The following is a 13204-nucleotide window of genomic DNA, read 5'->3' as shown; positions in this document are numbered from 1 at the left end:
GAGTCACGCCCACTGTGGAGGGGCTGGGAGAGTCCGAAGCCCCTGGAGGCCTCTCTGCAGCCACTGCCCACCCTGGACAGGGATGAGAGCTGGGATACTGGTGGGCAGGCAGGAGAGCAGGGCAGAGGGCAGGCAGATGGTGGCTGTAGTGGCAGGGGTGGAGGGGTCAGTCATTCTGAGGAGTGCCTGGCCCTGTGCCCCTCTGAGCCTCGGTTCCCTCACCTGCAGGATGGCGACACGTTGCCCACCTCCCAGGCTGTGCAAAAACTGTGTCTATTCACATCTGGCCAGGGTGTGTGCTCGGTAACAATCGTCATGCTGTCCCTACCACCCCCATCCCCTCTTTCCGCAGTGCTCTGTCTCCTGTGGGAATGGCATCCGGCGCCGGCACGACACCTGCCTGGGACCCCAGGGACCCGTGCTGGCTGACTTTTGCCAGCACCTTCCCAAGCCGGCGACGGTGCAGGGCTGCTGGGCCAGGCCCTGTGGAGGGCAGGGGATGTCCCGCCTAATGCCCCATACGGAAGCCGCGACTTCAGGTCAGACCATAGCTGCCACCGCGGATGCTTCCCCAGCTCGTCAATTGCCTCAGAGCCACCTGCTCTCTCCAGGCCCCCAGCCTCAGGGACTGCCCCCCACGCTCCAAGCAAGCCCAGCGGAGCCCAGTTACGTTCCTTCCTCCCTTCTGTCGAGCGGCTACTGTGGAAGGGTGGGCAGGCCAGGACATGCTCCTGGACGGGGTCCCCCGATGTCCTCCTGTGGCCTCGGCACTTCCCAGCACACTGAGGTGCATGCACCTGGCTGAAGGGGTGTGCTTGGAAAGCCGGGCTCTTCCTCCCCCAGAAAAGCAATACCCACCTTTGATTGTTAACAAGGTGAAAGGAACTTGCCTAAGTTTCCAGGAGTCAGGATTTGAACCCAGGTCTGTGTGTCTCTGTCTTAGTTTCCTGCAGCTTCCATGAGAAAGCCCCACAAACCAGGTGGCTGAAGGCATCAGGAAGTTATTGTCTCCCAGTTCTGGGAGGTAGAATCCAAAGTTAAGGTGTCAGCAGTGCCAGGCTCCCTCCGAGGCTCTTGGGGATAATCCTCCCTTGCCACTCCGTAGCTTCCATGGCTTTTGGTAATCCTTGGTGTCCTTGGCTTGCAGATGCCTCCTGCAGTCTCTCTTCCATCTTCCCCTAGCCTTCTCCTCGGTGTCTGTTTTCCTTTTCTATAAGGACACCACTGGAGTAGGGCCCACCCCACCCCAGTACGACTTCATCTGAACTAATTCCATCTGTAAAGGCCCTAGTTCCAAATCAGGTCATGTTTTGAGTTTCTGTGTGGACATGGATGTTGGGGGTACCCTGTTCACCCCGGCCCACATCCCCAAACCCACAGAATTCTATACATGTTCCACACACTGCCTACCTCTCGCTGTAATGCCCGCAGGACCTCTGATCCCTGGGTGGCCACATGCGACCCTTCACCTGGTGTCCCGCAGCCCCCTCCCCTGAGCTCCCCGCCTCCCGGAAGCTCTGCTCACCTGTGCTGCCTGCCCCCTTTCCAGGTGCCTGTGGGAGGCAGTACCTGGAGCCAGGGGGAACCATTGACATGCGCGATGCAGGCCAGGCTGACTGTGCAGTGGCCATTGGGCGGCCCCTGGGCGAGCTGCTGACCGTCCAGGTCCTCGAGAGCTCCCTCAACTGCAGTGCCGGTATGTCCAGGGGCCGCAGCAGCCATGGCTGTTTGGCACGGGGCCAGCCAGCAGCTTCCCGCACGCCTACTCCTGGCAGGATGCCTCTTGTGCATTGTCACTTGTAAGCATCATGGCATCTCGAGGCTGGGGTGCGATCATGCCCATTTTACAGATAAGGAAGCCAAGGCTAGGAGAATCTGACACATCCATTCCTTGCAGTCATGTAGTTAGGGTGCAGGAGAGCTCGTGCTGTCTGAGCCCAGAGCCACTGCGCTGGAATGGGGTGGGCTGGGTCCTCATGCACTGCCAACTTCCAGGGGACGTGCTGCAGCTGTGGGGCCGGCTCACATGGAGGAAGACCTGCAGGAAGCTATCGGGCAGGACGTTCAGCTCCCAGGCCAACACGCTGGTGGTGAGGCAGTGCCGCAGGGGCCCAGGAGGTGGTGTGCTGCTGCGCTACACGAGTCGGCCTGCTATGGAGTCCTTCCACCGAGGTTCCTTCCCGCCTGCCTCCTGCCGGACCTCTCTAGCCAGGGTCCTGATGGGCAGTGGGCAAGGCAGAGGCGGTGCCACCCCTGAGCACCCTGAGTCTGGGGGAGGCCCATGTGGCCCTGCCCTGGGGTCAGGACAAAGTCCTGGGAGGGATGCTGCGACCCTTCCCCTCTGGGGCCATGGAGCACTGTGGGCAGAAGTGGGACCCCACTCCACACCCCTGCCCTGGCACTCAAGTCTTTTAAGATACCTCGGCAGGAGTGGGAAACAAGGCTGGGTAGAGAGCAAGCTGCATCCCCCAAGCCCTGTCCCGGGGTACCACCTTCTTCTCCTCCCCAGCAGAGCTGGACACATGCATGCATGCCTGCAGACACACGTACATGCACATGCGTGCTCCCCCTGCCACACTCACCTCAGTGGAGGATGACTTCCCAGGAAACCCTGCCTTGTCCATGGGACCCATTGGGATCCCACTCCCATATCCCTCTCTCACCAGCCCAAGCTGGCTGGAATTCCCTGGCTGCTTCTAGAGGTTTCTCGGCTCCACCAGGCCTCAATGAGAGGGGTTAGCTTCCGTGGAGACTGAACTCACAGCTGCCCCTGCTCCAGCCACCCTTTACACAGCCGCCCACAACTGTGCTTTCAGTTGTGCTGGCATCTGAGAGCACAGGAAAGCCAGCTGCCCTCCCCTTCATTGTGCTCACTCCCTGCGTCCCCAGCACCTGCCTTGCGGGGGGTGGGGGGATGGATTGGAGATGGGGCGCCTAGCATAGACTCCTGGCCATAGCGATGGTGCCACGATGGGATCACCTCCTTTGTGCCAGGGTCAGTATCTAAGGCTTTTGCATGCTTACCTTCACTGGGTCATCCTGAAAATGCCCCATACCAGGTGTGTGCTGTTATCCCCAGCACTCTTACAGAGGAGGGAACCCCAGCTCAGAGAGGTGGGGTGGAGGTGAGGTACCCCGGAGCCTGACCCCACTGCTTCCTGGCTGTGAGCTGCCCTGGCCCCTAGACTCAGTGGTCTGTCCAGACTCCTAGGTCCCCAAGGTGGCCCACAGTCCCCCACCTGCTCTCCCCTGCAGAATGTGACATGCAGCTCTTTGGACCCCAAGGTGAAATCACGAGCCCCTCACTGAGTCTGGATGGGAGGAACATGGGGGGCTGCCGGGTCTTCATCGACGTGGCCCCCCAGGCCCGGCTCGCCATCCATGCTCTGGCCACCAACCTGGGCTCAGGGACCAAGGGGACCGATGCCAGCTACATCTCGGTGAGGCTGCTAGGATGGGGACAGGAGGGGGTTCTGGGGCAGCCAATCCTGGGACTGAGTGGACTTCAAAATCAGCAGTGAAAGAACGGGAGAAAAGAGATTGCTCCACCCCTTCCCCCAACAAATGCTTATTGAGCTCCCCACAGGAATGAGAAAGGAAAGGCCTTTTCTGACGGCATGGCCAGTCTACTCAGGATCAAAGTGTAATTGTAGGCCCTAGTGTAACCCTTGCTAGAGGAGGGGACCTATTCACCCCCACCCCCGCAGAGGTTTTTTTTCCCCCAGTTTTTATTGTGGTAACACACAGACAACATGACATTTCCCACTGGCACCTCCTCTGAGTCCACGAGTCAGTGGTGGGCACTGCAGTCACAGTGTGGTGACTGCGTCCATTACCCAAGTGTCCCCGTGACCCCAAACAGAAAGTCTGCCCCCATCCCCCTGAGGCTTTGTGGGCTCGGGAAGGACCCTTGTCTGCATGTATCCGCCCCTGGAGGAGGCGGCTTGGCTGCTGGAATCCGATGGACCTGGGCCCATAACTAAGCACCCCTGGCTGCAGGCCCGTGGGGAACCGAGGTCACTTCTTGGGGCCTGAGTTTCTCAGCTGGGAGAATCGTGGCCTCCTGCCAGGGCCCTTCGGAGGGTTAAATGTTGTGCTGAGTGTATGATGCCTCATATTTTAACGGTCCTGTAAATGCCAGCTAACTGTCATTTGTGGCTGGTCCTTCCTCCCAGATCCGGGAGCCGCAGAGCATGAGGACCATGACATTCCGTGGGCAGCAGTGGCTCTACTGGGAGTCCGAGGGCAGCCAGGCAGAGGTGGAGTTCAGCCCAGGTTTCCTGGAGATGGGCGCCAGCCTGCGGGGCCGGTACTGGACCCTGCCACCCAGAGTGCAGGGAGAGCAGGCGCCTAGCCCAGCCCTGCCCTAGTCCCCTCGCCAGGTACGTCTCTGGTGACCTGCAGCACCGTGGGTGCTTCTCCACTGCGAAGGAAGAGCTGCCGCTGGCCAATGGGGAAAACCGGCTTCTGCTGAATGCGTGCCAGGTGCCAGCCCAGCCTGGAGGGTTGAACTCTCTGCTCTCTGGGTACTTTTTGGTCCTCACTTCTCCCAGCCTTACTTATCCCTTTGGAGTTTTCTCCCAACGTGCCAGGGAGAACCCTCTGGGAAGGAAGCTCCAAGGCCTTCGGGTACCAATAAACGGATTGTACAGCCTAGGTGGCGTCTTCTTCCTGTAATCTGCCCAAAGCAGGCTTGAAAACTCATACCACGGCGAGGCGGGGATTCCCTGGTCGCGATGGGGCTCCTCGCCCATTACTGACAGCCCCGCCCTTGCTGTCTTATTCCTACGCGGGGAGGACAGGTGAGGAACGTGCAGGCAGGACTGGTGCTGATGCAGGTGCACCTGAAGCCCCGCCTCCACGCCGTGCCCAGTCGGGAGCGTCTGACAGCTGGGGACGGCTGTCCCTTCGCCGCCAGGCCCCGCCTTCCGAGTGACCGAGCCCTCCGGGTCGCTCCCCGCTGCGACCCTGCGAGCCCCGCCCCCACGCCTGCGAGCACAGAACGCTCCGGCGCCTCTCACTGTGGCGCAGAGCCCCGCCCCCTATGTTAATGAGCCCCGCCTCTCCCAGAAGGCCGCGCGCCGCCCGCCGACGTGGGGCCGGCTCCCCGCGCCTTTGTGAGGGTGTCGGGCTTCGCCGACGGCGGCGCCATGAGCGGCTCGGGCGGGGCGGTGGGGGCGCCCGCCGGCTGCGCGCCGCCTGCGCAGGAAGAGGCCATGACGTGGTGGTATCGCTGGCTGTGTCGCCTGTCGGGGGTGCTGGGGGCCCTCTGTGAGTACCCCGTCCCGAGGCGCATGCGCGCGCCGCCCGCCGCCCCAGCTGGGTCGGGGAGGCGCCCCCGGGGCAGGGGTGGCGGGGTGGTCGGAAGCCCTCGGGGTCTCCGTGGTGACCAGCCCCGGCCCGGGCGACAGACGCTGGGAAAGATACCGTGGGGCCGAGCAGGGGGCGTGCACGGGCCTGGGCTCCCAGTTCCCGGGGGCACGACCCTTGGCCGAGCCGCGTCTTTTGAAGAAGGGCCGGACAGCACCTGTCTGCGGGGCTGTGCCGCGGTCGTCCCGGGATGTCCACCTGAAACAGCCGGCCCCTGCCTTGGGGCTGGCGGGGGGCGGCCGCGTCCCCTAACCTTGGGGCCAAGTGGGGGGGGCATGTCTGGCCAGGTCCGTGGCCCACGCGGCTGGCTGCGAAGTTTGGGGGGCCTGGTGGTGCCAGCAGACAGGTGGTCCCGAGGGAGGGCTGCAGGGGGCCGCGGGAGCCGGTCCAGGAGGCCAGCCCTCGGGCTCTGCCGTCTACTCTTGCCTCTTCTGGTGGCCTCAGCTCGCCTCCTTCTACCTGGACCCCGGTCCTGGACACGCACCCCAACTTCAGGTTTCTGGGGAAGCCGGGCTCTTTCAGCACAAGCTCAAAAAGAACACAGGTGGGAGGCAGATGTGCTGCGGCTCGTGGTAGCAGGCCTTCCCCAGGCAAATACAAATCCACTGGAATGGTCTCTTCTTCCCGCCCATGCTGGCCATGAGGAAACATGGCCTGGAGAGAGGGTACAGGCTGTGGGTCTCAGACTGGGAGCGTCTGTCAAGGAGTCCGCAGGATTTCCACAGAGCCTGCGGGGCATGCGACTGGGGGGTGGGGCGGGCTGTGGGGGTGCAGGCAGCTGGGGCTGCCGAAAATGATGGTGGTCAGTGGTGGAGAAGGGAAAGGGCCTGACTGGCCTGCGGCCCAACCTGGAGGGTTCAATTCTGCTCAGGTGGCCTGTGGGCTGACCCCTGCCCCTCCATCTCCAAGCCATCAACCCTGCCAATGCCCAGTTAACCCCGAGGGCACATCCAGGTCTGTGCTTCTCAGGTGGGGTACCCATTCTCACCCAGGAGGTCACAGCGCTGAGCTGGGACTACAAATGAAGCCTCAGGAGAAACTGGGGGCATTGCCTGTAAAAGGGTGCATTGTTACATATGTGCAAAATGATCCATTGCAGGGCAGGCTTCAGAACGCAGGGAGCTTCAGCGATGGGACCGGTGTGCAGGAAGGGTTGTGTTTCTGCCGGCCACTCTGGGGTGGGGTTGCCCTCCTCTGCAGTGGGGATCCCGGGGGCGGGGTGGAGGAGACCTTTGCCCTGGGTCCCAAAGAGCATCCAGAGGCTTTGGGAGGAAGGAGAGTGCATGGGGCTCCCCCCTCATGTGGAAGACAGCTGAGCCTGGGAAGCTTCCAAGTGGATGCCCTTGAGCCCTTCCCTGGGGAGTTCCAGGCTGGAGCCTCTGTCTGGGGGTGGAGAAGGCGAGCTGGGGGAAAGAAGGGGTAGGGTTTCAGCTAGAGGTGAAGATGCTGAGCACAGCAGGGGCCAGGGAAGCAGGTGGGGTCAGGCCCCACTGCATCTCAGGTACACATGCCCTGGCCTTATCGGTGCTCTGTGGCCTTAGGGACCCCTGCTGCCCGGAGCCCATGTTGCTGATGTGCCAAGAGTGAGTGCCACCTGATAGGCAGAAAGACTGTCCATCGTTTTAGAAGGAGGGCTTGGGGTCACAGGAGGACACACCCATTGTAGTTTGGGCTCACTCCTCTTCCCTGCCCTGCTGTCCAGAGAAGCTTCCATGGGACAGTGGCAGTAGAATTCCTGACTGGGTCAGGCTATCAGGTGCACAGGAGCTGCTGCAAATTTAATGAGGTGGTTGCTAATTGCTGCCTTGCTTGACCCAGCTTCCTTCCCTGCCCACCCAGGATGGCTGGGCTTTGTTTCCTGCCCAGTGCCTGCCCCCGCCCCCCCCCTCCCCCCCGGCACTGCCTCTGAGTTCCCTGGTCTGGGTCTGCTCTGCTCAGTGCCCTGGGCGGATCCCAGCTGCAGGCAGCAGGTAGAGGAGGCGAGCGCTGCACACTCTCATTCGGAGTTGCTGGGGGAGGAGACAGGCCAAAGAGGTCATATTTGGGGCATGGAAGAAGCCAACTTCAGAGGCAAAAGAAGACCCCTTCCTCCTTTCACAGCCCCTTGACATTTCACAGCCAGGGGGCTGAGCTGTGGGGGCCAGAAAATGGGCCTAGAAAGATGAAGAGGGCACGTCATGGTCTCTGAGTGGATGGAAGGCAGAGCTGGGCCCAGGACCCAGGACATACCTGGTCCAGATCCTTGCTCCAAGTCCCATGCCACTGACTCAGATGACTTCCTCTCCTCCAGGTGGGCTCACTCCTGGTGAGCCCTGCCTACACGCATGAGAGATGGGGGCTTGTTTGATCCCAAACCCCTACAAGATGGGTGCCAAGACAGCCAGCCTTCAGCGTGGCTGAGTGACTTGTCCAGTGTCACGGAGCTAATGAGAGCTGGTGCCTCCTCAGCACCAGGGGTGGAGGGACGGGAAGATACCTGGCAGCTCCCTGGAGTTTGCGGTCCAGGATAATGAGAGACCCAAGAATAGACCATTTCAAGGCAGTGCACGGAGGGAGCAGCCCCTGCCACTGCTGCACTGCTGCCTTCCCTGTCTGTGCCCTCCCCTGTGCATGCCACCTCACCTGAACCTTTAAGGGTTAGGGTTACAAGGACTCCCCGCCCTCCCCCAGCCATCTCCCCGGCTAATTCCTGCCCACGTCTCTTCCCAGCTTGCGGAATCTGCGGCCTCTTCAACTGCATCACCATCCACCCGCTCAACATTGCGGCCGGCGTGTGGATGATGTGAGTGCCGAGGGGTGGAAGTGGGGTGGGGGTGGGGGGGCGAGGGCAGCGTGGGGATCCTCACCTCCTTTCTGCCCCGTGGTGTTTGGTTTTTCCATAATCTGGTCCACAGTCGAGGCCACAGCCGTGTCTCCAGCACTTCCTCTGGGTCAGATGGTGCTGGTGCCTCCTGGTCCACTGAGATGGACCACTGTCCTCTGGGAGCTCCCAGAGCCAGGGCCTGGAAAACCCACCACCAGGGCTGGTCTAGGACTGAGTTGACAGGGTAGGGTGGTCAGCCAGGTGGTGGGTGAGCAGGACCAGAGAGAGATGCAGGGTGGCTTGAGAGAGGGGACACTCGGGGCTTGAGAGAGGCAGTGCCCAGCAGTTAGAGAGCCCCCTTTGACAGTGTAGCCCTGGTCCCCTTGGAGGGGGAAGGCCAGGGGCAAGGGACTGCCTGGGCCCCTTCTGACCCATGAGAGAAGGCTGTGGGCCTATGGGGAAGTACTGGGCAGGGTACAGATACCCTGGCCACCAGAGAGCTCAGAGGTCAGAAACACCCCAGGGTGGAGTCCTGGGGAGGGCACTGGCCCAGACTTCTGGGGGCAGGTTGCACAGGGAGTGGGGGCCTGGCAGGGGCCCCAGGATGTGAAGGCACCTGAGGGGCTCACTGACCAAGGGCAGAGGCTCTCCCAACACCAGCCTGCCTTTCTGCCAGACAGGGGTGACGGCACTTTCCAGGTAGAGGGCCTGCACGCTGTCACCCACCCAGGAGGATGCAAAGAATAGAGCAGTCTCTGCAGTCATTTGTGGCTTAGCTGTCCACAGTCCAAACATGGGGCTGGACAAAATGGCCCCGAGTTCCTTCTTCGCCAGCATGGGCTTCCCAGGGGTAGCCCTGAGGCTGTCCTTTGTAGATGAACTGCTTCTGGCTCTCTCCTCTCCTGATGGAAGAGCCGGCGCAGGGGCCACCGTCCTGGCATGGATGGCTGTGGAGGTGATGGTGGGGAGGTCCCACCTGCTTCAGCACCTCAGGCCAGCATTCACCAAAGCTACAGGAGCCTCATGGGGAGGAGGGCTTTATTTCCCTCCTTTCACAGGCAGGAGGACAAAGGCAGGTAGAGACCCCGAGGTGTCCCTCACCCGTATACGGGGGAGCAGCTGGGGAATAGCTGGGCTGGCTTCCTGGAAGAGGGGGCAGGCCTTATCAGTGTCTGGGGTGGAGGAGGGAGGGCACGGGCTGGGGTGTAGCCTGGCAGTCTGAGCACGGGGAGGCGTCAGGGGTGTTCGGCTGGGTGCTGCACCCCCTCCCGCCCCCGCCCGTCAGGGCCAGCCCTTCGCGGCACCCCTCGCCCCGCTCCTCCCTCGCTGTGCCCCCGCCCATCAGGACCAGCCTGTGTCCGCCCTGCCCTCCCGCCCTGCAGCATGAGCGCCTTCATCCTGTTGCTGTGCGAGGTGCCCTTCTGCTGCCAGTTCCTCGAGTTCGCGACCGCCGTGGCGGAGAAGGCAGACAGGCTCCGCGCCTGGCAGAAGGCCGTCTTCTACTGCGGGTGAGAGCCGCCAGGCCCCCTGCCTGGGTCTCCCTGGGGTCTGCTGCCTCTGTGACCCAGCGGGCCGGTGCTAGGGTGGTGAGGGCAGGCGGGGGCAGGTGCCCTCGTGCTCTCTGCAGCCATGGCTGCCCGGAGTTGGCAGAGGCGTGGCCTCTAGCAGCTCAGCCCCCAGCCGGCGGCGCTGTCAGTGGGGGGCAGGGGCCACCCTGGGGTGCGGGCCCACCGCGTGGCGTCGGTGAAACAGCTGAAGTCGGTCCAGAACGTGCTTCCCTGCAGCCTCTCAGAAGCCGGTGGTCAAATCTAGCTGTCCTAACGGGAAAGGGGAAGCAGGTTGCCAAACAGAAAATCCTGTGGCCTCCAAATAGGGTTTTCTCTTATTTTCATATTTCTAACAATAGTACTTTCATCTGAGTCATGAGATCTGACTACGTTAGAACTGGACTAGGGCGTTGGAGGCATTGGCAACAGCTGGTGGTGGCAGCGGCAGTAATTACTATTACCCAGATTATTTCAGGACCAAACGTGGCCCTTCCCGGGCTCCTTCGGTTTGGACGTCAGAGCACAAAGATGTGTGTTCAGTTCCAGAGCCGTGTTTCACTCCGTTGAAACACGGGATCACAGAACCCGAATTCTAGGACTCTAACATGTGTCATCATTTCTGTGCCTTTTTTAAAGCTCACAATAATGTAGATTCATTGAAAATAACGTGGAAAGTAGAAGGAAAAACATTACCCATCACGCCAGCACTTGTTGATGTGTGCCTTTCCCATCCGCGGTCATTTTTAAAAACCTGTTTGTGCCGTCACTATAACCATTCCTAACAAAACACATTTTTTTCCCACTTAATATAGTAATTTAAGCATTTCAGCTATTATAACAGATTTCATAATGTCACTTTTAATGATAGTGATATTTATTCCACTGGATATATCATGGTTTTCTTAACTTACAGACTGGGATAGATGTCCAACGAAGAGGAACATGTGAGCTCAATCTTTTTGTGGTTTTGATTATTTCCATTAGGATGTGTTTCCAGGTTTGGAATATTAGGTCAAAGATTAGGATCACTTAAAAATTTTAAGTACATGAGACTAAATTGCTTTCCAAAGAGGTCACGCCGGCTCCTTCCCATCCCGCAGTGCTGTGTACGATTTTCACGTTTGTTATCTCAGGGCGAAATATTTTCCCATATGATCTTTTTTACTAACTTTCTGTTTTGAAAATTCTGTGGTTTACTTTTTAACTATTAGAATCTTGATGTCTTACCTAGCAAGTTATATATGCTTTCTATATTAAAGATTTCATAATCCTTTGTTACATTTCCAGCAAATACTTTTTCCAGCCTGTTGTTCACCTTTCATTTTGTTTTGACTGATTATCCCCCTGTAGGTGTATGCCTTTTCCATTGTAATTTCTATGGTTTTTAAACTTGGACATTTTATAAACTAGAGTAAAACCTCATACTCACATGTCCCACAATAATGGAAATACTTCACATATGATGCAACTGAACATAACTGGCCACTGCGTCCTGTCTTCCCTGCCCCACCCCTGCTTCATTCACCTCACGACTGCAGCTAACGTGCTTCTCCGTGTACCAGGCGCCCCAGGCGCACAAACGGGCAGAGCGAGGCCTGGCAGGAAAGGTACAGGCAACCTCCTCTAGGGAAGTGGCAGGAGAGAGTCTCCGGTATTTTCCAGGTAGCAGTTTCCAGGAATTGGTACCACTAGCTGGAATTCCCAGCCGGCCACCGGATCCAGAATCACCCCTCTTGCTATTTCAGCCAGAACGTGTAGTCTGGAGACCTGGTAGCACGTTAGCTGTCCAGTCCATCAACTTTGTGGTGCTTTTTACTGGACTTAAAAGAGTTCACTTTGACGTCATGCTCATGCAGCCCTTCCTGCCGTGGGTTTAAATGCTCGCCAAGCCTCTCCTGAGGTCGGCTCCCCACTCCACAGGAGAGACTGGACATGAGGCACGGGGGGCTGGGCTCCTCTGTCCCTGCTTCTCCCAGGACCTTCGTCCGCCCGGTTTTCTGAACATTGGGGTAGGATGGATCCATCACAGACTTGTCCAAAAATCGGACAAACACTTTGGGTCCTCTCCTGCACAACATTTTGCAGACAAATCCAGGGGTATACCCAGACTTTAGGGAGCCTGGCTGCAAACCTGTTAATTTCTCGGTGTGCCCTCGGTTGCCTGGGAAGGGTCTGGGGTGACTCAGGGAAGCCTGGAGGGTGTGTGGTCAGCTGAGGGTGGGTGTGGACCCTCGACCTCTGCTGCTCCTGCAGGATGGCCATTGTTCCCATCGTCATCAGCCTGACCCTGACCACGCTGCTGGGAAATGCTGCTGCCTTCGCCACCGGGGTGCTGTACGGACTCTCTGCTCTGGGCAAGAAGTGCGTCTGTGGGCCCAGCCCTGGGGAGGGCTCTGAAATCTCAGTGAGCAGGTTCTAGGAGCAGCCCCTTACCCAGTCATGGACACTGGGGCCCAGAAGTTGTCTCCAGGGTATCCAGCTCCAGGGAGCGAGAGCAGGAGAGTCAACAAGACTGGGGGGTTGTACTGAGCTGGCTCATGAGAGCCTCTTTGCACCCAGGGCCCCCCAGGTACCCCTGTCAGAAACACTCTGGGCCCTTCTCAACTCAAGAGCCCAGGCAGCCCCTGCCATTCTTAGAGGGTCGCAGCACGCCTCTGCCAGCCCAGCAGTGAGGTCTCTGGGAAATCCTAGGGACTGGAGGCTCTGCCTGTGATCATGCCTGGGTCGGGCCAGGCTGCTTGGAGGGCTGTGGGCTGGGCTTGCCCCCACGCAGCCTGGTTTGCTTTCTCTCCAGGGGTGACGCCATCTCCTACGCCCGGATCCAGCAGCAGAAGCAACAGATGGATGAGGAGCAGCTCACAGAGACCCTGGAGGGGGCTCTGTAATGCTGGCCAGCCGCCCTCCTCCCTGGCTTGTGGGACCCTCCCTGCCTCTGGTTCTCATGGGTACATCCCGCAGGCACAGAGAAGGAGCCTTGTCCTGGCCCCCATCACCCTTGCCCGTCTCTGCACCTGGACTCCTCTTCTCTCTGCTCCTTTGTCCAGTTTGGCATTCCGTGGCCCTGAGCTCCGAGGGCCTCGGCCAAGAGCAAGGGGGTAGAGGGGCCGCAGGTGGAGAAGCCTCCGAAGCTGCCAAGGCCACAGCAGCTGTGCGTGGAGAAGCATGGCCCAGCAGCCCATCCCCACAGCTGGCCTGGCCTCAGACTGAGACTTCATGCAGCTGGCAGAACTGTGGCTCTGATGCGGGCCTTGGAAAGGAGCTTCCCCAGGGGAGAGCCGTCCTGTGCCGGCACGTGGCCGCTCGGCTGGCCTCCTTGTGCCCTGCCATGGGACTTGGATCCAGGGGGTGACCTGTTCGAGCCTCCTCTTAGCTACCCAAGAGGAGAGCATCCTGCAGACTGAGCCACCCTGGGCCCTGCCTCTGCCTGCCTGCCGTCAGGACAGTGCACCTGTGGTGGTGCAGCAGCCCGAGGTCTGCCTGCTGC

At 59.8% G+C, this 13204-nt stretch overlaps 2 protein-coding genes across 9 annotated transcripts in view; both read left to right on the top strand.

Annotated features, from left to right (window-relative positions):
* Positions 1-4752, top strand: part of ADAMTS13 (ADAM metallopeptidase with thrombospondin type 1 motif 13) — a 30960-nt gene extending 26208 nt beyond the window's left edge. For 4 of the 7 annotated variants that reach the window (XM_077149068.1, XM_077149067.1, XM_077149072.1 and 1 more), the window contains 3 exons: positions 353-665; positions 1550-1696; positions 1996-3344. In XM_077149068.1, the coding sequence (XP_077005183.1) occupies positions 353-665; positions 1550-1696; positions 1996-2597 (1062 nt within the window). In that variant the 3' untranslated portion in view covers positions 2598-3344. Of the gene's footprint in view, positions 1-352; positions 666-1549; positions 1697-1995; positions 3441-4175 lie in introns of those variants that run through there. The other 3 variants (XM_077149070.1, XM_077149073.1, XM_077149071.1) reach the window with 3 other exon arrangements.
* A 331-nt stretch (positions 4753-5083) lies between these two features.
* On the top strand, positions 5084-12729 carry CACFD1 (calcium channel flower domain containing 1). Of its 2 annotated transcripts, none has more exons than XM_077149063.1 (5): positions 5084-5271; positions 8080-8152; positions 9556-9681; positions 11974-12081; positions 12515-12729. In XM_077149063.1, the coding sequence occupies exons 1-5, from the start codon at positions 5151-5153 to the stop codon at positions 12603-12605; spliced, it is 519 nt and encodes a 172-aa protein (XP_077005178.1). In that variant the 5' UTR covers positions 5084-5150; the 3' UTR covers positions 12606-12729. The 2 variants fall into 2 exon arrangements, with proteins under 2 accessions (XP_077005178.1, XP_077005179.1); XM_077149064.1 differs by lacking the exon at positions 5084-5271 and adding an exon at positions 7473-7660.
* Positions 12730-13204: the final 475 nt, after the last annotated feature.

The sequence above is a fragment of the Tamandua tetradactyla genome, chromosome 2 (assembly GCF_023851605.1).
Source record: "Tamandua tetradactyla isolate mTamTet1 chromosome 2, mTamTet1.pri, whole genome shotgun sequence".
In the NCBI taxonomy this organism is placed as follows: domain Eukaryota; kingdom Metazoa; phylum Chordata; class Mammalia; order Pilosa; family Myrmecophagidae; genus Tamandua; species Tamandua tetradactyla.
This window is presented reverse-complemented; position numbering and strand designations above follow the sequence as displayed.

What these genes read in the sequence shown, in the direction of transcription:
- CACFD1 (XM_077149063.1), top strand. Translation starts at nt 5,151, where the DNA reads ATGAGCGGCTCGGGCGGGGCGGTGGGGGCGCCCGCCGGCTGCGCGCCG. An exon ending in GGGGGTGCTGGGGGCCCTCT is followed by an intron (nt 5,272 to 8,079) that starts GTGAGTACCCCG and finishes GTCTCTTCCCAG; the next exon opens with CTTGCGGAATCTGCGGCCTC. An exon ending in GCGGCCGGCGTGTGGATGAT is followed by an intron (nt 8,153 to 9,555) that starts GTGAGTGCCGAG and finishes CCCGCCCTGCAG; the next exon opens with CATGAGCGCCTTCATCCTGT.